The sequence below is a fragment of the Mycteria americana genome, chromosome 4, assembly GCF_035582795.1.
Source record: "Mycteria americana isolate JAX WOST 10 ecotype Jacksonville Zoo and Gardens chromosome 4, USCA_MyAme_1.0, whole genome shotgun sequence".
In the NCBI taxonomy this organism is placed as follows: Eukaryota; Metazoa; Chordata; class Aves; order Ciconiiformes; family Ciconiidae; genus Mycteria; species Mycteria americana.
This window is the reverse complement of record NC_134368.1, coordinates 27,749,795-27,771,952: the sequence shown is the minus strand read 5'-3', so window position 1 is coordinate 27,771,952 and position 22,158 is coordinate 27,749,795. Positions and strand designations below refer to the sequence as shown.

At 44.9% G+C, this 22,158-nt stretch overlaps 1 protein-coding gene across 7 annotated transcripts in view; it reads right to left on the bottom strand.

Moving 5' to 3' along the window:
• The window catches only part of LIMCH1 (LIM and calponin homology domains 1), a 182,406-nt gene extending 164,007 nt beyond the window's left edge, over positions 1–18,399 (bottom strand). For 2 of the 7 annotated variants that reach the window (XM_075499986.1, XM_075499987.1), the window contains exon 1: positions 18,054–18,397. In XM_075499986.1, coding sequence (XP_075356101.1) covers positions 18,054–18,149 — 96 coding nt within the window. In that variant the 5' untranslated portion in view covers positions 18,150–18,397. Of the gene's footprint in view, positions 1–17,574; positions 17,593–18,053 lie in introns of those variants that run through there. The other 5 variants (XM_075499988.1, XM_075499989.1, XM_075499991.1 and 2 more) reach the window with 5 other exon arrangements.
• Between the last annotated feature and the right edge of the window lie 3,759 nt (positions 18,400–22,158).

Sequence of the window (22,158 nt, the reverse complement as noted above, 5' to 3'; positions counted from 1 at the left end):
AAAAAAAAGTTTCCTAGCTAAGGGCATTTCAGCGCTGCTTTCTTTCCTGTTAGAACAGGTAAGGGTGGCACACGGTCCCCAATCTTGTGACTCAACAGCACCCACACTGCTCTCTCATTTAGGCTGGTGCCAACTTTAAAGCACACAGTCCAGTGAGGTATGAGAGCAATGGAAATGAGAAGACAGGAGAAAAGGAAACTGCCCAAGAATGATAAAGAACAAAGAACTGGTATTAAAACAAGAAAAATCCATTAGGTCGCTCATATCACAGGAGACTGAGATTGAAAGCCTTAGAGAGAAACAGTTCAGGCAGGGACAATGATATTGCCTTGCCTTTATAAACTGTATGTAGGCAGCAAAAGCAGGAAAGAATTGCAGGGAGTTGAAGAGATGATCTTATATTTCAGCCAGCGACATGGCTTGCTCTGAGATTTGAATACCCTCCTGGCTTGTGCCGCTGTACTCAGTTGTGTTACTAGTCAAGTCATTTATATCGAGCTTTTGATAGCTGATTACTAGTCACACGTTGCTCATTTGCTATGAGTGCCTGGCATCCCAGCACATGGAAGAGAGCCATAGCTGTGCCTCTGTAATGCTACAGAATGCTAAGTACACGGCAAAGAATACAAGGTCTTAAAAGTCTCAGATTCCAGACTGTATGCTAATCTCTTTTCTCCGTACCACAGTCCTGGTACTTGCAGTAATAGCATGAAATAAGATTCGTGTTTGCAAAGCACTTTTTTGCAAAGATACCGTCGTGATGAGCACCACAAAAGTCTGAGAAAGTAATTCTGTCCTTGGGATTTGGTTTGAATAATAAACCAGATATAATAAACATGGCATAGAACTGCACAATGAACAGCAAGGAGAAAGTGAAACACTGAATAGCTGTTCGTTAAGAGCTGCGCTATTCATTCCGCGCACTAAAGAGATACTCAGAAGAAACACAGCAGTGACCACGTATTTAATATGCATGCCCATGACGGAGAATTGAGCTTGCAGAGACAACACTATTGTATTATTTTAGCAGGCCTGACCTTGCAAATTTCATCACGTTCTCCAAGACTGAAGACAGAAACTAACACATGTAATTATTCAGATAATTCTTATTTCATTTGTATTCAGCAATCTTCAGTGAGGTCAGGTTCTAGGATGCTGGGCACTGTATGAGTAAAAACCTATCTATTTCCCCAGAGAAAATACAGCACACCTCTTGGTAATTGAACGTTTTTAAGTTTGCACACGCAAGTCAGTCTAACAAATGCTGCAAGCACAGGCCAGGAGATGAAGTGCCAAAAGACTGAACGGTCAGACAAAGTATATGCTCAAATGAAAAACAGTAAGAAAAAAAATTAGGAAGTCCAATGGAAGAAGCTTTCTTATGCTGTCCTGAAGTCAAATAGCTTGGCTGGGCTTTAGTGGGGGCTAAAACTCCAGCAGTAGTCCATGCATAGCAGAGATTCTCCATGTATACGGGAAACTACCATTTGCATTAGTATTCACTTGTCTTCATGAACAGCAGAGCTTGTAAGAAGGCATGAAGCTGGATTTTCTGGTGCTGTATACATGAAAGCCCTATTGGTGTAGAAAGTCAGGTATGCTCGGAAGAATACACTGAGCCTTTCTCAGCTCTCTGCAATATTATACCAACTGATCTGTGTGGTATTAGAAACCATTATAACAGATCAAAAAAAAAAATCAATGTACCTAAAAACACAAATAAATTCTTTTTGCATAGCAAACAGCTGGTTGTTTATCCTTTGGGTTATGAAATTTACTTTTGTTAACCTAACTTAAAGCCACAACAAAAGAGAGCAAACTGACCTACGGTCAAGTTAGTCTTAGTACACTAAATTTCTAAGGCAAAATTATAAGTCTCCTGTAAAAGTTTAAGTACATAATCTTATGGTAACAACAACAACCATCAAGAAACCAGGAGGAGTCACTCTATCTAAAGTTAGGAAACTTACCCTAAAATCAGTGCTAGAAAACAAAGCTAGTGGACGCCTGGACTCAATGAGGAAATAAGAAGCCATCACCAACGATGGAAATGCAAAAAAATGTGGTCAAGACACACACTTATGAACTCTCCCAATCAGGGTCTAAATAATTAAAGAGCTCATCTCGAGCTAGAATCTGGACTCCAGCCTGGACCACTGTCAAAGGCTGTCAAACTCCAGGCAATATTGGTAATAGACATATTACATAGGAATCTCCGTAGGCTACTTCATAAAACTATAATTTAAATGAAAATGGAAGCAAAGTGGTGGGCTTTTGGATGCTGATATGCTTTGGGTTTGTAGGGCAAGGCTGGCAGTTTTTACTTTAATTGCAAAAAACAGAGGCCCAGAAAGCCACATTCCACTCCTGCTTCCACCAAGCTTAGCTGGATCATCTGCTTGGTCTGCAATGTGGCCCTAGACCTATCCTTGGGATAGCCAAGTACAAGACAGTACAAACAGAAAGCATGGGATTTTTAAGAAAAAAAAATCCATTTCTCAGTACTTACCTAGTAAGTCTTTCTGATGACACTTAAGTAAGCAAGTCAGTTTTTATAGCCTTCATTTTCAAGAAGATGAATCTTTTGATTACAGTCATGGTAGCAGGATTTTTTTTTAATAGAGTTTAACATTATTCTGTCCTTCCAGAGACAGAATTCTGTTGTGTCAGATCATGCTCATGAACACATACCTGCTTTTCCAAATATTTTCCAAATATAAAATGGACTGGTATTTGAAATTAGTAGTGCCTTAAATCAAAGTCAGTTAAGTCTAAAAATACAACACACATCAGCTGAACAGAGTATTGGAAATTTATCTCCTGTTGAAAGGGACATCAGTTCTTTTGCCCTTTTATTCATGGCTTTGTTCCTCCTAATAATGAAAACCACCTTTGTTTTTCTCCTTTCATACCCATGGTTAGCCCACGAGAGAACTACTCACCAGAAGCGTATCAAATTCATTCAGTGCACTCCGGCAGCAGGATAAATCAGAACAAATTGATGAGCCTAGGGAAAGGGTATTAGTATGATAAAAATTAAGGGGTTATCACAATTCTTTCTAGAATTGCACAGAACATTACAGACACAATGTGTGAATAGGTGTCACTGGAGCCGAAGTCAGATGCAGACCATGAGAGACCAATACATATGCTTAACATTCTCTTCATCATGCAAGAGATCCAAGGCCAGTGAGAAACGTATTAGAAAAGAAATAGATGTGGCGAGAGCATGCACCTCAATCAGAGTTCTTCCTTTTACCTGCTTATCAGCAGCAAAACAACCTGCATAAGGAAACAAAGCCTCTCCATCCAGCCTGGACCAGTGCCCGGACAAACTAAGCTACAGATCCAAAATAGAACTGATTCTTGAATTTAATTACAGGACCACTGCTCACACATTAGCTTAAAACTGGAGCCCCCAAACCGTAAGACCAAGTTACTTCCAGGTGACTGCCAAGCAGCAGAGAAGCGAGAAGAATGGCCATTCAAGCACCAAGTGTCCCCAAAACACAGAGTACTCTCCTCTAGCTACCCCCAGCCCAACTGGGCTGACAAGAACCACTGTTGCCACCTCCACGAGAGGGGAGGACACCAGGTTGGAGGGATATCACCTGCACCTTCAGCATGGCAGAAGGCACTGGCACCAGTGCGATCATCACCACCATTACAAGAACTCTCTTCCCAAGACCGTGCTACCCATATGACCAAATTTGGGAACTGCAATAATCATCTTCAGGGAGTGAACAATACAAATACATGCTGAGAGAGACCTTCTTCTTGCTTACAGATTTCACTAAGTGTTCAGGGAACAGTTGTATACAGAGCCCCAAGCACATACATGGTATCTGTGGTGCCCCAAGAACAAGCAAAGCTGAACAAAGCCTGGCTTTTAAGGTTTTGGCTTGAAAAATATTGCAGGGGAGGGGAAAAGGTAGAAAAAGGAGAGTATTTATGGTAAGTCTTTACTCTTTGCCCATGGGACAATTAAGCTGGAACTCTAAATATGAAGGATGCAGGGCAAATTAAAAATTTTAAGCACTACAGAATTACTGGTTTAATGGGTCTGCCAAATGACAGCACACTCCCAGCAAAGACTTCTGGCTGCCGAAAGCCCTTAATCCCAATTAATAACTAACTGGGAATAATGTCAGCAAAACAGCTGTCAAGATGAAATGTTGTTCAAGTTGACCAGAAGAACAACTGCCTAGAGCTGGAAAGCAGTGTGTTCAGCCCAACCTCAAAGCAACGAGCAGGAGCCGACACCACAGTTTAACTAACATCTGCCACCACCACCACTTCTACCTTAAAAATGGGAGTATGAAGGAGGAAGACAGAAGCAGCAAAGGAAAGAAGCAACTGTTCTCTTCAGAAACACAGCAGTGTAACTCTGGAATGAATTTAAGAGTTATCCAAGTCTCTTCCAAAAAGAAGATGAGGCAAGTCAGTACCTGTCTGTACTCAATGCTTCTCATTTTCCACTGAGATCAAAAGGGATACTAAATGCTGGCACAGAGTAACCGTTAAGAAAAGAAACAACTTCACAGAAACTGTGTACCAGAGGAGCTCTATTAGGCTCTGCCGAGCAGCTAACTGAAGAGAGAATTGCTATCCTGTATTTCTAGTAGAAAGAGCTGCATCTCCCCTGCATCATGATCCTGACTCCAACCAGGACTCCCCAGAAAAATAAAAGGATTTTACAGTGGATTAGAAATGCCTGATCTAGCTTATATCCTCTGAAGTGCCTATCTGTTACAGGTTGCGTTCCCTTGATGCTCTTTGTCCAGACCTGCTCCTCCTCATCTCTTCCCTTCTCTCAACTGAATTTCTTAAACTTTTTTTCTCTGCATCATATTTGGACTGGCTTGTCCAAATGGTAAGACGGGATAAGATCATTCATCAGAAGCTCAAGGCGTAGCAGTTGCTCTGAGCCACGACCTTACCTACTTGGTTAAGCTCCAACATGCAGCACAGGAAATGAGATACTGCATTTCTTACCCAAGAAATACAGTCTTGGTTCCTACGATGGTGCTTGAAGTGGCAATGCAGCTTCAGCAGTCCTTCAAAATAGCACTAAAAAGAAGGGCCCATTCAGAAACCCAGGAACAAGTTTGGAAGAAAAAACCTTGAAGCTATATGCACCAGAAGATACGAAGATACAAGGAGGATGGATGACCAACCGCAAATTATTCAAGTGAGCTTGCAATAGCCATTCTGCTACATAAGGATATTTAAAGCACTTAGGGCATGCAGGATACAGACAGCTGGCAGCATACATGTGACAGATGCATCAAGTGAGTGCTGTTTGCCACCTATACTGCTCTGCATTAACAGATGGGTTACTGGGCAGCCATTTACAGACAACAAAATCCCCCAACCTTGCCCACACAAACAGCAAGTAAAATGGCCCAAAGCCCTCTAGTCAATCAAAAGTCAGATTTGAAATCAGATGGGTTGCTGATGAGCAAGAAAGAGGCACTCTGATTTATTAGCAAGAACAAAGTCGTAATTCTCCTAGTTGTATTAGTCCAAATAGCTCTTTCACTCCCAGTGCAGTGACGGGTTATAGTTACCACACTCTAGAAGTTCCCAAATGCACTCTTTCCCTCCAACAGCCTCATTAGACTTCTGACAGGAAGAAATCACAGCTCTGAGGAGCAGAACAAGTGCATAGGCCAACAAGTACTGCTTTGAGCTCAGCCGTTTATAAGACACTTTCATGGCAATCCATAAATGGAATTGGTTGTGGAGGAACTGTCAGACAGCAGGTCCTTCTGTCTCATGCCATTGTCCTAAGGAAATCTGCTATACACCTCTGGACAACACGGTATATGCGTGTACACAGTTGGTTGACCTTCTCCCCTTGCCAGAAGCTTCCTATGTTGTAGGAGAGCCATTTTTCCCACTTGCTTTTTGTTGAAGAAATGAAAGCTTCTCCTCAAAGTAGACACAGAGTACCAGCAGGAGTTTTTGACATGCGCAGGCATCCCAGCCTTGTTGACTCTATCACACCTGCTTCACCAACCACTTACACCTCGCATGCAGTTGCAGTTTTAAGTCTAAAGCACTCTTCCTCCCCACCAAATACAAAAATAGGAGCTTACGTTTTGCTCTCTCCACACCTTTTGGTGTATGAGATCCCTATCTTTTCCCTCCCGATCCTAAAAGAAAACTTCAACCTGGTTGAGATTGCACACACTAGAAAATGTTCGCTGCCCATAGCTAACACTGACAGCCTCTTCTCCACCAGCACTTTTTCCAACAGCACCTATTTACTGGCAGTACTGGAGCCCACTTCGCACTGCGGGGATCTGTCACTTTGATGCTTCATATTGGAGCTCCCCATCCTGTACAAAGGCTGCCACCACTGCTACTTCTGGAAGTCAGCTCCTCCTAGTCACGTAGCCCTGCACCCCAAGCACGCAGTGACGGGATACTCCCCTTTCCCTACACAGAGATCCCCCTTACGCTCTTCCTTCTCTTGGGAGATACCAAGAGACAGGAAAAAGGCAGAAAACAAAAGCTTTCAACACAGTTTGAGATTGCACCACTTCCAAGAAGCCTGCTCTGGCTTTGATCTATTGATTTCAAGGCCCTTAATGTGGGAAGCTGAAATGCAAGTTTTCTCCACACAATTCTAAAATGAAAAAGAAAACCCAGTATGGCACTGCAGAATTAAGCGCTGCACTGAAAAACGAACAAATATTGAGGGGGTGGAAAAACCACAAATACCAGATCTGCCTATAACCAGAATGTGCACTCAAGAGTCTTGGTTGAAATCCAAAAATAAGAACTAAAGAATTAAAACTATTATTCAGCAGTGCTACATCAGAGACACTACCAAACTACAATGAATGGAAATTAATGGATAAAATCCCACAAGCGCTGGTAGACAAGTCTTCTATTAAATCTTACTGCAATGTCACCTCAGAGCTACCCCTGTGAATTTTCATCAAGTTATCGCACAGCTATCTACAACACCTTTGCTTACTTTCTCCCCTGAAGCTACTCACAAGAAGCAAAATGAGGGAAACGAATGAAGTAGCAAAGCACTTATTACTGAGATGCATTTTTAAGTGAAAGTATGGACCTTTTTGTTTAGGATACTCTGAGAAGGCTCTAGCACCAGCTGCAGTGCATCCTTCATATGGGAGGCTGGAATAAATCCAGCTTGATGTTTGTCTTTGAAGAGCACCCATACCAAGTGAACCTCTGCAAATCTAACTGGGGACTGCTTCCCGGGAGAAAATAATCATTGCAAGATAAGCGAGGGAGATGAAATTACTCTGCAGCTTCCCCAGCTTTATTTTTAACACCCTGCTCCCTTTACGCTCGTCTCCTCACAGGGAATATCTGAGCCCTCAGCTGTGCTGTGCCAATCTAAGAGGCTCTGGATGCCAGGAACCACAACGCAACAGCCACCACCTCCACCTTCAGAAGTGGCCGTGTGCCTGGGCTGTCCGGAGGGAAAAACGTACCATTGCCTACAGCCTGCACCTCCAGCAGGCAGAAGCACCCACCTTGAGAGAAAGCACCCATGGGGCCAGCACCCTCGGCAGAGGAGCAGCATGGGTGGAGAGGCACTGATCTGAGGGAAGGAGAAAATAAGGCCCCAGCAAGACTGAAGATCTGCATGTTCATAATTAAAATGTTTTGAGGGTATTTTTGCTTCCCTTTAGAAAAGACAAGCTGTTTCTAATAAAGGATCATTTGAGTCGCTTGAACTTTGTTGATTTATGAGTTTTTTCATGTTATTCCAAAACTGAAGGCCCCCTTGTCGAAATAAAAATTGGTTTTGGGAGGGGTAGGATGTTAGGCTAAGCTTTTATATAATTTCTTTCAATTCAGGAGAGAGTCACCTTTATGACTCACCGATTCTGACACCTCCTTTTTCTTGCCAGCATACTTTTTTCTGGAAAGCAGTTTATTTTCTTGGCTATCTTTAATTGATCCAAACACTGGCAGAAGACAGACACCACACACGCATGCTCCCAAATCAGGACTTCCCTTTTTCCAAACCACAACTTTAAAAAGCCAATTCATCAGAATCAGGAAAACGATAAACAGAAAAAACACTTAATAGTTGCTGTCATTTTTTTTCTGTTTAGATTACATATTTACAGTTACACTTCTGGACTGAAAGAAAATTTCCAGAGTTGTTTTTGTTGCATCAATACACGCAAGTTAGCCCACTGAAGTGAATCACAACAATCGCATGGAAACAGAGCCAAGGGATTCGGTGCTGAACGCCCTGGCACCCTGGGCATCCCTGCCCACGCCGGCCTGACAGAGACGAGGCGGTCACTTCTGCCTCTCCTCATTCCTCCCTCCCCTTCCCCAAACCCAGTCAGAAAATGCTCGCTGCCAAATAGCAGACTTTAGCTAACACACCGTGGCTCCTTTTTAAATTGGAAAATGTAAGAATAATTGTTAACAAAGGCAAGCCGTTAATAATATTTAAACAAAGAATTATGCAAAAAAAGGGGGGGAAGTCTTCAGTGCTTTTCCTCAGACACTGAGGCTTCCTTTCTCTGACAGCAGACTGAAGAAAAATCTCTTATTTAAGAATTGTCTAGATTAGTAAAGTAGGCATTTGGATGAAGCGTTTTCAGAGTCTGTTTTGGGGGGAGATGGAGGGGAGTACCCAATACACCCACGTCAGGTATAAAACATGCATGACATAGTCAAGAAATTAAATCATTATGGCTTCCACAATTTATTATAATATTTATATACTATTGAACATTGAAGTGATAGGTTTGGATTTGGGGGTTACACTTGTTTTAAGATGTTGTAGGAAGATCTCTAAATTCCACCAGGGCCACAATCTTCTGCTGTGATACAACAGCATAACGTAGCTCTGTGCATTTCATGGAAAGCAATGCTTGCAAAGCAAAGCACCACAAAGAGATTTTAACCTCAGCCCCCTGTCCGCTGTAGCCATGCAACCATTCTGCTCCCACTTGAAATCAGTTATTTATGGGCATCAGCCTCTGCTTACGCAAAAGCAAGACTGTGCTTCTCAAGTCAGAGCAAAGGTTACAAGTATTTGTGCCAGTCTGCAGCCTGCTCCTGAAGTACAAATTCATCTGAGTTTCTTGGCCTTCTGGTTTTAGTGGAAAGGTCACTTGGAGCTTTTTTCTGCCACTCTGGAAATGAAAAGTTCCAATACTGGAAGATACACTTTTCTGCATCTTCAGTTCATAACTTCTCCTTCCAAGAGTCCTATCCTGTGTATGGGGCTTCACATGATGCAGTGCTATCAAGCATTATCCATACCATATGTTAAAGCCCTTGACCTGCACTTTTGCTGAATGTATCAGATCTAAAATAAATTTTGGGAACTCTTGTATATTAATCTTTTTACAGATTTCAGCTCCTCACTGTTGGTGAGAAAAATCTGAATCACAGCAATGTATGATCTGAGAAACAGAAGGCAGGTAACTGCCTAATTTATCTTTTAAATGATATTGTAATCCAGCCAGAGACTTGATTGCTCACAATTGCAATCCTGTACCGAGATCTACCAACGCCTACAGGAAAGAAAACAATAGGGAATGTATTTACAGTCTCAGGATGAGGACTCCTGCTTTTTGCACTACATAGAGTATGTGCACTTTCCCTATAGCTTGTAGATAACCCGAGGGCTAGGATTCTTCTGAAGCCAATGGAAAGGTCAGATGGAGGTAAGGAGATTTTGGAGGTTGGAATAGTATAGGGAAAAGACATCACAGAGAATTTTTCCCTTCATGGTGTTCCTGAAACTCACTGTGGGATCACATAGTGCAAAAATCCCCATCTCATTTCCAGCATGAACGAGCATCGTGGAGAAAATTCTGTGAAGGAGAGATTAACGAAGAGCTTTTCCCTCTTACCTTACTCATTCAGCCGTACAAAGCAGAATTAAAGAATTGCTTCCCCTGCCTCCACCACGCTGCTCCTTAGCCTGCAAAGTGCTCTGTGAATCACTGACAATGACGCCAGAGCCAAGAAGCCACAGCAGTAGTATTTTTCAAAATCTTAGCTTGTCAAAGTTGGTTTCAAAATCAAGCTGTCTTCGATACTAGGCATGAGACCTCAAAACAGCAGAAACCAGCAAAATAGGGTTTCTCTTCAAATGGGTAAATGAAGCGGATTTTCTCCTTTCCTCACCAACCAAGAAGTCACTAGACTATTTTAAGTCAATTTTAACATCAGATGCAAGTTCTATTATTAACTCTGTTGTTAAGCTAGCCACTCTGCTAAGGTAAGGATTACTAGCAATAATCATTATATATACACACATACAATAAAAAAACCTACTTAACAGTAGCAAGTTATACTAGAACTGAGCAGAGTGACTATCAAGGTAGAGGATTCTTGTAACCAACTAATACCACAAACAAAAAACTTCTTAAGGATTTAGCATCTGAATTCTCAAGAATTAAGCCTGCACATCATCTTCTCAAGACCTGAAAAGCAAGGGAAATAATTTTAATTCCTTTTGGTCAATTACAGCAGTGCACAAGGAATTAAATAACAACAACAAGTCACCAAGAACTTGTATTTACAGTTTTCTAAAATGAAACAGGTTTAGCAAAAATAGTTAGATTGGAAGCCAAACACATTTTACACTGCCTTGAGGAGTTTCTACAAAGGAAACTCAGTAGCATACCCTGAAAATACCTGCCATAAGCCATAGGAGTTTTGCTTTTGTATAGAGAAGGATCTTGTTCATGTAAACAGGCTCTTAAGCACTACGATTAATATAGGCAACCAATAAAGTAGCATTAAAAATAAAATTAAGTGATGTTCACTCACCCACTATCAAGAAGTCATAGATGCATAGAGTAATCAGGTTGGTAGGGACCTCGGAGGGCCTCTAGTCCAACCTCCTGCTCCGTGCAAGCGCAGGTCTCAGGTCTGACCAGGCTGTTTCCAACTTTGCCCAGTCAGGCATGAAATCTCCAGGGATGGCCATCTCCCAGCCTCTCTGGGCAACCTGCATCAACGCTCAACTGGCCTTGTGGTGAAGAAACTCTTCCTTATGCCAAGTCATAACTGTCCCTATTTTAGTTTATGACCAGTACCTCACCCTCCTGCCACATACCCCTGTGAAGTGCCTGGCTCTGTCTTCTCAAAAACCTGCCCACAGGTGCTGGGAGGCTGCTCCCATGTCCCCACAAAGCCACCTCTCCTGAAGAAGCCCGGCTCCATCAGCCTGTCTCTCCGGGCAAGTCCTCCAGCCCCAGCCAGGCTGGGGGCTCTCTGCTCAGCTCCCTCCAGCTTACCAACGTCCCTCCCGCACTCGGGCCCCAAAACTGGATGCAGTATTTCAGGTGTGGCCCAGCAAGTGCCAAGCAGAAGGGACCAACCATGTCCATCAATCTACCTGCTCCAGAGTAACCACCAAGGGCTAACCTCTCCTGCTGCCAGGACACGGCAGACTCGTGCCGAGCCCGTTGTCCTGCAGGTCCCCCAGGTCCTTTCCAGCAGAGCTGCTGCCCCAGCGGTCACTCCCCACCCTCTCCCAGGTACAGGGAGTACATTTATTCTGTTTATAAAATAAAAGGCAGCAATAGGCAGGGTTTTTCTTCATTTTACGCTGGGGTGTGTTATAGTTCTTCACATTCTTCAAGGCTGTCTCGAGACCACGTGCTGCAGCCCTTTCACCCGAGACAGCGATTAACATAGCTGGGAGAAGTCTCAGCTATCAATTTTGATGTTACGTTATTGGTGCCGTAGTAGCCATTGTAGTCATTGTGATCTAAGGGACTGAGCGGGGCAAGGAAAAACAGCACTTTCTTCTTTAAATGATATATTGGAAGGAGAAGGAGGGAAAGCTTAGATCTTCAGGTTCTGCATGCCAAAATGTTCATACCTTCCCCCCTATGCAGCTGCCCTTTTAAATGACACTTTCACCCCTATAAATCTTGCTTTTTCTGTAACATTGTTCCAAAACTGTTCTTCTTGGGATTCCTGCAGAGAACCAATACGCAAAAGCATTCATCCACGGATGAAAAGCTTCTAGACTGGTCCCATTTCCAAACAGAAAGTAATACAGTTTTCATAACCTGTTGTAGAACAACACTTCCCAGATCAGCCCACACATTTTAGAAGCTAGAAAACAATTCTGCTGTATCCATCTGCTGTTTATCCTCCATACTTGGGAAAAGATTCCACCTTCCTTTCTAGAGGACTAATACTTTCCTTAAAAAAATAATAATTTTAAAAAATGTAGTTAACACTAGCAGAACAAGTGCAATGAGGTTACATAGCTGCGTTAACTGATCTTCACCACCAATTGCGTAATGGCATTCCAGACACTGGTGGTAAGGGCAGATCTTTTACCTATTTTAAAATTTTAGTACTTAAAGGAGAAATTAATTCAGTTTTAAGACAATTAACAGCTCAGTCCTGCATTTCCTGACATTATCCTTTTATCAATAGTATTGCTGTTCTGCTTATTCTCACCCCTGTGCCAAGCACTACTTGTAACATGGCTTAAGGAGATCCCATGACAAGGGAATTGGGTCTACGCATACAGGACAGGAGGTTGGCTGCCAGGCAACTGGGAGAGGAAAAAATTTCTAGAAGGCAGTAGTCTAACAGGGTCAGAGAGTTTGGGCAGGTTCTTCTACCCTCTTTAAATCAATTTGGTTTCCATTCCACTGAATGACTAACTTAGCCAGAATGAAGAGCATCCCATCTGCCCTGTCTGCAGTCCCTAAACACTGCCCAGGAGGAGATGTAGAGATAGCAGTGAAGAATTCACCTCCAAGTCCAATCACTATAACCACAGTAAAGTTATTCTGCATTCACACCCATCTAGGACCAGAAGCCAGCCACACACCTTTTGACTCTCCATGGTTGCCCTACAGACACTGTGGGAAAGATTCATCTGGCCTAACTTTAGCTGTCCACAAATCAGACAACTTGTTGAAGCCACTCGCATAGGTTTCTTCTAGTCTGAGAATACACTTGCTCACTTTAATAAATTCATTCCTAATACATTATGTAAAGTATATAGGTAAGACACTCTTCCAGCAGAAGGGAAAAAAAAGAAAAGAAAGAAAGGCTCAACACTGAGAAATTTGAACTGTAGGCACTGCTTGTAGGCTAATTCAACAACTTTCCTACAATATTTGATTAATAAAACCATGCAGTCTTAAAGCTTAATGCAACATTCTACACTTAAATGATTGTATTCAAATACTCTCATAGGCAGCTGGACTGACTTCTCTGGAACTGGACTGACTTCTCTGGAACTGCTCACTGGAGAAAACGTTGGATTTGATCCATTCCTGACCAAGCAACGGCAAGACCGCAGTGGCACCCAAAGGTCCCAGTCTGGCTAGAGGCACCACCATTCTAGGAACTGTACCAATGTCCAGCGGAACTAGAGTCCCTATTCAAGGATCTTAAAATCAGCTTCAAAGCAAAAGAAAAGTAGATGTCTACACATATTTGGAAATAGAAACACTCCTGTGGGACACAGGTTACTCCTATAATCTGTGAATCAGTTAGCTTAATCAATACTTTTCATCAAAAGAGCTTTATCTCTGGTGTTCCTCCAAGTCAGGGCACCCCACTTAGTGTCATTCTACATTTTGAAGGTCATATAAACAAACTTGTGTGTTCCTCAAGTTCCAGACCCCCACAGCAGATTTTCCAATCAAGTCCCTTCACAAAGTACACAAGATTTGTCAATTAACTACCTTCATCGCCTTTGAAGTTATATTTTTGCAATGGGAGCCATAAGCCTCACCTTTCTCGCACTTCATCCGCAGGAAGGATAGATACCCTAAAGAAACCTTGTGTCCAGACTCCTGGCACAAGACAGTCACATGAAGTTTATTTGCCTGAGTCACTTTCCTGGTTTTATACCCCTCATACTCTTCCACAGAGACGGTGGTGCAGAAGTGGCGTGCCTATTCTGCTGTATGATGTGACATACCCAGAATTACTTAGAAATAGACCTGGCCCCACCACTTCTCCAAGAAACAATCCCATTGCTACCAACTCAAAACTGCCACCTTCAATACAGAAATCTAACGGAGGTAAGTGTTCTGCTAGAAGGAGAAGAGAAAATAGCCCCCACACCCAACAAACAGCTCTGGCTGGCAAATTTCTCCTTAACAAGAGAATTCTCAAAGGGAATATGTATACAGGAGAAAAGTAGCAGACTGATGAGAAGTTCATGGGTTTTAGCCTATACACATCTAGAGGGAACAGCAAAGTCAAGCGCTGACCATAGGGGACAGAAAAACACGACTTATTATTACCATACAACTATAAAGGAAGCATTCTTATCAGCTGGCAAAGTTTCTAAGGAATATACGTCTTCGGAAAAGCCATCCCTAATTGAACCAAGTCTCAACAATGAGGAGAGAGCATATTAATGAGGCAAGGCTAGGAGGTGCGATGAGGAGATAACAATACCCTTAGGACTCACACCGGTATTAAATGCAACCTTATTACAATATTACTCTTACGAATCTTTGCAGCAACAATAACTCTGTTTATACAGATGTTCTTTCAACCATCAGTTATTCTAGTTTAAACACACATGTAGGGAGCCTTGACATTTTAAAATTACAGGCCATTAGATTAAATTAGATTTGTTATTTTGCTGTAGTAACCTACTAGGCTTTACAAGGCTGATATATTCTTTCAGTGAAACTGAGATGCATTAATTGAAATGAGATACCACACCTTTAATAATGCAGATTGATGTAGCGCTCTCACATGGTTTTTCATTCCATGCCTTTATTTTAATTCCTCGTAGTGCTACTAATATGGTTCATTTTATCAATAAGAGGGCATTCTTCACTTAAGTAGCACATGCCAAGCTAAACTAAAACAAAAGGACTGGTTTACTGTTACAGAGAGGGAAGTACGGTTGATATTTATGCAAAATTATATACGTGTGCAAGGCTGAACTCCGGTTTCCTACCCAAAGTGACTTGTGATCAAAGCAGGAAGTCCGCAGAATTGCAAAATTCCCACCGTCTGCAACATACAGATGACACCAAATCTATCGCCACTCAAAATACTCTCTTACAACACATAAACTATTAAATATATAAGCAGCCTTTGCAGTAAGAGTCGGAGCTCTGGCCCTTTTCCCTGCTCGGGGGAACACCTTAGTGCTAGTGGTTCAGAGCCCCAGGGAGAGACAAGAGGATTATTACGAGGATCCACCCAAACTTCAGTGCAACTTAGTCTCCCCTACCCTGCAGCGTCCAGATTAAAGTAACGCTGGCAGAGGAAAAAGACGACTTCTGGCACCCAGAAGACCTGCTCTGGTGAAAGGGCACAGACCCAACGAGTAAAGACAAGACCTCTAAGACCCTTGAACCAGAGGAAGGGAAGTACCTCGATCCTTGCAGATCCAGACATTCATCACTCCGTGCCTTGGCTCCCCATCTGTAATAAGAGGACAGCCTCCCTTTCCAGCCCCACCAGAGGAGAAATGCACTGCAGACCACAGGGTGGATTCCTGTCAGCGCTGCACAATGGCGACAGCACTCACACGAGGATTTAAACCAGATGAGAACCCAACTAGCGAGTCACACAACTTAATCGTTATAAATAAAAATGCACAGCAAGCTCAGAGTTTTCGATCTGTCCATTTCTGCTTTAATTTCCTTGCGTGGCACTATTTTATGGCCTAAGACAGGTTTTAAGCTGTCTCACATCACTAACATCCTCACTAGCCGGTCTTCTCCATACTAGGGAGGCCCTCCAGCCCTGCTTGCAACCATAATGGTTTCTTTTATTTTTGTTTGAGAGAGATGTCATTTTAAATGGTCAGAAGCGAGCTGGAAGACACAACACACTGGACATTTGCTAACGTCTCTAGGCCAAAGAATAAATTGGTGAGAGACAATTACAAAGCCAGCTGAAGCAGATGGGTCTAGTAGCCAGACACAGCATGACCCCTATTTCTGGTTTTCACCCAAATCAATAGGGCTTGGCACACTGAATGTTGATACCCATAACATTCCTCGATTTTTTTTATTTTATTTCTTTTTAAGATTGACATTGCTTTTCAATAACTTTGGACTAACATGTTGAGTTCTGCATAATTCACCCAGTCCAAATCATCCAGACTTAGAACAGTGAATGCTGACCAGATTTTTGGAAGAGATAATAACCCTAATGCTCCAGAGCTTAAGCCAAACTGGGATTGAAAGGAAATATAATGAGTTAGACAAATTAAACCACATTTGCTTCATTGGCAGCTTTTTCCTCCTTTCTCTTAGTAGGAGCATCCACTCTGGGCATTGCTGGAAAGGCAGATGCTTCCCTCTCACACCACAGCCATGGCGATGCTCCAGGCTCCCGACACACTCCTGCGGGCAAGAGGACGGTGGCAATAGTAACAGCACATTAGAGCTTTGTCATTCATGCATCCAGCAGATTAAAAAACTGAAGGAGGAAGCACAAGAAGCTAAAGACAGCTTCCTTCGTACACATGGACCTCTCGGGCCTGCATGGAAGGCACAAGGAGTTAAGAGCCCTTCTGCTCTGCTCGCCAGGCCCTGGGTCGCACAAGAACAGGCGCAAGACCTCTCGTCATGGTGAACTGCGGAATAAACTGCCCAAGAGGGAAGTTTCCACCTGACCCACAAGTTTCTGCTCTTATACAGAAGACTTGAAGTCCCTTAATTATTATCACGCCTGGAGAGATTGCTGGCAGCTTCATTACCTACAGAGAATTGCTTCGCCATTGAGTTCTTGGCTTCATTAGCAGTCAGCAGAACTCACGGTCACAAGGTATTTTATGTACCATATGTATGACAGAGTCATGTGCCTCTCTCTTGGTCCTGTACTATAAAGGAGGCTCTATAGAAGCCACCGTATTCATCTTCCCAAGACAATCGGTATTTATATACACTTCACTCTTCCTCTTCCAGGCTGCATACTCACCTTTCCTTGGCACAGAAGCCCTTCTTTTCAGGTTCCTCATTGTTCTTCTGCCTCTGGTCCTACACCAGCCGGCTTACTGTGCTAGTGCCAATTCCCTGAAGTCTGACACAGCATTACCTTTCTGGCTGATATTGGAGTGAACCATTACAGTCTGAAATTCCCAGGGCTTCAGGGAATCTTAAAGTCACAACAATTTTAACAGGAGTTTGCCTAACCACTGTCGGAAAACAGAATCCACCGAGGCTTACTAAAAGCTGCAAATTAAATTCAAAGCCTGCAGCTGAAGGGAGCTGTTACCCTAGTATCTGGGTTTATACCACCTTCACGCGTGTTCTATACCGGCAATCAGACGAAGAGCTATTTAAAGTGTCTCTATTGTTACATGCCAAAATATTTAACTATTAAATTTCACCCGCCACCTGCCTGTCTTTGCATTTTATGGCACGAGCAAACAGCAAGCAGATCTATTTTTCTGCCCTGCCTGAAGAGCCAGACTGAACGTCTCTCCTTGGCTCTGCTGAGCGACGGCAGAAGGGGCTGCAGGGCTGCCGGGGGCTCCCCCGCGGGACGCGCTGCCCCAGGCCCCCCGGGCGCTGCCCCCCCCCGCAGCGGAGCCGAGCCGACCCGGCCCGGCCCGGCCCTCCGCGCACTGCGGCGCGTTACCTGCGCGGCCGCGGCCACCACCCGCGGGCGAGGGGAGCTGGAAGGGCGCAGGGCCGGAGGCTTCCCCAGCACGGCGGGGGGCCCTCGCCGCCCCCGGGACGCCGCGGTGGGGAGCCCCGCTGGGGGACGCGTCCGCGCCCGCTCCGCGCACCTGCGCGGCTCCTGTTTACAGCCGCCGCGTTCATCCCAGCCCCGGGGGCGGGGAGGGGAAATGCGATTAAGAGATTAAGTTTGGAAGAGATGCGCGGGGGGGAGGGGTCCGTCCGAAGGCGCGCACGCTGCGCGGGGGCTGAGCAGCGGCTCAGCGGGCCCCGGCCGCCTTCCCCGCAGCGAGCGAAGCGGGGGAGGGCGGCGGGGGGGCCGGGACGGAGCTCGGCCTGGAATAAAACGCCTGCGGACCCCGCGACGAGGCGGGGAAGGACGCCGGGTCGCCTCGGTGGGGGTCAGGCGCCCGCACCCCTGCCATCCCGCGGTCTTACCTCGATCCACTTCTGAGCCTCGGTGAAAGCCAGCTCAGGCTGGGGGGGCTCGGGGGGAGGCTGAACCTCTCCCAGCTCCAGCCCGGGACTGGCCATCTGCAGGGCCCCGGCGCGCTGCGGCGGGGGAGCAGCCAGGCACCGCGCCGCCAGCCCGAGGTGAGCCGCGGCCGCAGCGGGCGGACGCCGGAGGCCGCTGCCTGCCGCTGCCTGCCTCGCAGCCGCCGGGGCGGGGGGCGGGGGCCGGGGGCGGCGGCGCTCTGCAGCCCGGCTGGCTGCAGCTCGCCTGCGGTAACCTCTCTGTGCCGGTGCCCCGTCCGCCCGCCCGCCCTGCCGGCTCGGTCCTCCCTCGCCTGCCGCCCCGCCCGCCCCGCCGGCGGAGCTGCGCTGCGCTGAGCTGAGCTGCCAGCTAAAAATAAAACAGACGGGCGAAGCCGCTTTGCCTTCAGCCCATGCAGTGCCCGCGCCGCCGCCTCCCCGCCGCGAGCACCGCACCGCATCGCATCGCATCGCAGGCGGCGCTGCCACGGGGAGGGGGCGGCGGGACGATGGCGAGGCCCCCCCGGCTTTGGGGGAGCAGCCGATCCCCCCACCCCGCATGCGACTCCTGGAGGGCACGGAGCTGCCCCTGCACGCGGCGAGCTGCTGGTTGCGGCTGTTGCATTAAGCACCTTAACGTTAATTAATGTTCTTGCACGAAGCACCTGAGAGCCTCCAGGCCCCCGCGGCGGGAGAAGGCTTTGCTCCCCCGCCCAGACCCTCGCCCGCTTGCCCCGCGGCGCGGGGCTGCTCCCCAGGAGCGGGGCACCCCCGGACGCCCCTCGGGCATCTCCTCCCGCTGCTGGGGGTGAGCGGGGCCTCGCTAAAACGCGCGGGGGTCAGCACGGTACCTGGCAGCGGTCCGCTCCTTTCTGAAGTGAAGCAGGCATCAAGGTATGCTTAAACAACACCGCCCGGGAAAACTCTTTTCTCCTTTTTACGCAAGGGAAGAAACCTCTGTCCTGCAGAGACAAGCGCACTTGGGTCGTGTGAGTAGCCCTAGGTCGAACAGATGCTCTTGAGCCTAAGGGTAAGCATAGAAGTTTCTAGAAACAGGGAAGAAAAATTTTTCACAAGGCCTTTTTAAAGCCAAATCCTAAAAATCTCCACTCATAAGTGTTTGAAAGATGAGCCAAAGGGACTTGTTTATATTTATGCAAGCATAGAAAGATATCTGCGTGCTGGAAACACAGGTATGCGAACGTTAACCCCTTCTACTAAGGGGTTGTTCTGAGAGGGGTCATAACTGGTCACATTTTCAGCTTGTGATAGTTGTCAACAAATTTTGATGAGAAGCGAACTGTAGGATCTCCTTTTCAACATTCCCTTATTTTAGGCATGAATTTGGCTCCTTTCAAAACTTGGGATTTTGAATCTTGTTTATTGTTATAAATTAGTCAAAAAAACCCACACTAACTCTTCAAATATAAATAGATCACGTAAATGTGTATATTTAACTCTATTTCCATTCTGGGATTTTGTCTTTATTGTTCTTTGCCTTTTGTTTTGGTCTTTGTTTATTGTTTGAAACTTGCTGGAGTAATGAAGGGCCTAAAAACAGGAGATGAGTTTATAGGGATTTTTCTGAGAACCACAACTAGATGAAAACTAGGTGAATGGTAATCTAATCTCAAACATTTAAAGAAAGAGACATAAGAAGTGTATTTTGAAATACTTGTGCTAACACAAACTATTTTCTGATTCTTGTAATATTTAAATAACACCGATGTATATCAGACATCAATTAGATTTATTCTCCTGGGGCAGTGGAAGACTAACAATTTAAAATAATTATCCTACCTCTTTTTTTTAATTACCATATGATATCAGATGTATGATTTTGCTGTCTGGTGATCTCAACATCACCTCTTGGAGAACTAGAAGAGCTGGAATGGGCTGGGGTAACCATCGTACCACACAGAGCATCCGTTTGATAGAGAGACCACCAGCACACACCTTGTCTTAAACTGAGAGGTGGACATGCATTTCTCATTTACACACTTGGTTTTCATGGCTCACTAAAGATGATGTGCTCTTATACACACTCTTATATACACTTTTACATTTAAGCATATACATCTTTTAAAATTTATTAAATCCACACAAAGACATGTGGATAGAGAGTTAGTGCAGTCCTTTAAAGAGCCCTGTCTTGTATTTAGGAGTGTAAAAGATACCCTGAATGGCAGCAGGAATCTGGCCACTTCTCTCCTAATCCTAGTCCTGAACCTGCTTCACATTCGGTCAAGTACAAGGCAGCATCCCTACCTCCCTGTTCCCATGGAAACACAATTCTAGCATCAGCCCAGCTTGGTTGTTTTTTTTTTTTTTTAAACGGCCATCTGCCTGGAGAGTTGCAGGGCTTGCTCTAAGCCCCTTGAATACCGGTCATAGGTTTTTCAGCAGTTTTCCTCTCCCTATTACAGCCACCCTGGCAACTGGTTCAGGAGACAATATATGAAAATGAGGACCTTAGGAACTCCAGCAAGGTTTTCCTGAGGTCGCTCTGCTGCTCCTCACCAGAAACATTACCAGAAACATAGCGATGGAATTTATAACAACAAAATAGGAGAATTTTTCTTGTAGCTGTTTGCAAAACTCTCTTCTTTTAAAACAAATACTTTGGTTTAGCTTCTCTGTTTTTCTCTCCAGTAAAACTCAAGCTAGCATCTCAGTAATCCTGATCGCCTACAACAAACTTGCATCTGTATTTATTAGATAGGGGAAAACCTATGGAGGAGCAGGTATCAGCGTCAAGCTGCGTATCTTTGTCCAGGTGCAGTCACCCTTCCCGAAAGCAGACTGTGCCTGTGCGCAAGTAAAGTACTTGTGGAAAAATGTGTAACATGGTGGTTATAGGAGAAGGTGGAAGCAGAGGAAGAGGGTCTTCTCTGATTACCAGGAATCTCTCTGCTGCTGTGCACAGAAAGAAAAATAGGGGCTTTTAGGGGGATATAATTTCAGGTAGAGTGAGGGTTCAACTTGTATTGTACTAACCGGTTTGGTCTTCTACCCAATTTAGTTTTCTCCACTGGGAAGATAAAGTCTCGTATGCCTTTTTGTCTTCAACATAACACCTGAAATCTTTAACCTTCTTGAACAGCAGGAGCAGAGGGCTAGTAAGGCCTGACTGGTGTCGTGGGAGGCCTGATCTTATCCCACGGCAGCCATGAACAGCTTGCGTCGAGGAAGCTGTGTCCTGGGCAGCTTCTGCTGCTATAATCTGTCTCCCTGAAGGAGCGGGTCTGGTGTTCAAGACCAAGCTCTGTGCAAAACTACTCCTAGATGGCATCTTTGTGCTCTCACTCCTTCTTCTGGTTGTATTAACCTGACAATAAACCTTGTTCTCCAAAGCAGGTCTGACACAACATGCTTCCAGTAACACAGGCACCCTCCATTTGGAAAAAATTACTTTTACCAAAAAAACATTGCACAAAGAGCAAATGGGTGAAACACCCAAGGATCCTCTATTTGTATTCCATTTTACCTGGCTTATTAATCTTTTCTTTGTGAGCTTTGATAAATGCGCCTTAAACCAGCAAGGCCCTGGGCTGGTTAAGAAGGGAAGTTATCCTGCTAGCACCAGACTTTTCTGCCTCCTTTTCTCCTCCGCAATCTGTCAGTCCTGGCTGATGTTCTCTGTGCAGATCATTTTCCCCCAGACCATAATGGTCATAGCTGGGGACATTGCACAATCCTGGGCCAGATTTTGGAGAAATCTGAGCTGAGCCCTAAGCAGACTGCTCTGGCTAAATATCTTCTCAGTTGTTTGCTCAAGGACTTGTATATACATTTCATTGGTTTGCTTGTCCTTTTTGTCCCTTTACCAAACCACTGAATATCACACAGAGAACTTGAGGCCCTATGGTATTTATTTTTAAATTTCTGCTTGGAATTCCTTCGTTCTCTAGAGTATAAAACAGGAGTAGGCACATCCAGCACAGCTCTGTATAATCTCCAGATTATTTCAGAGCTGCTCAGAGATGCAGCCTCTCAGCCGTCACGGGACTCACACCATTGCAAAGAGCAGCGTGGCTGCCTGGTGATGGTGCGGGAGTTGGACAGCCCT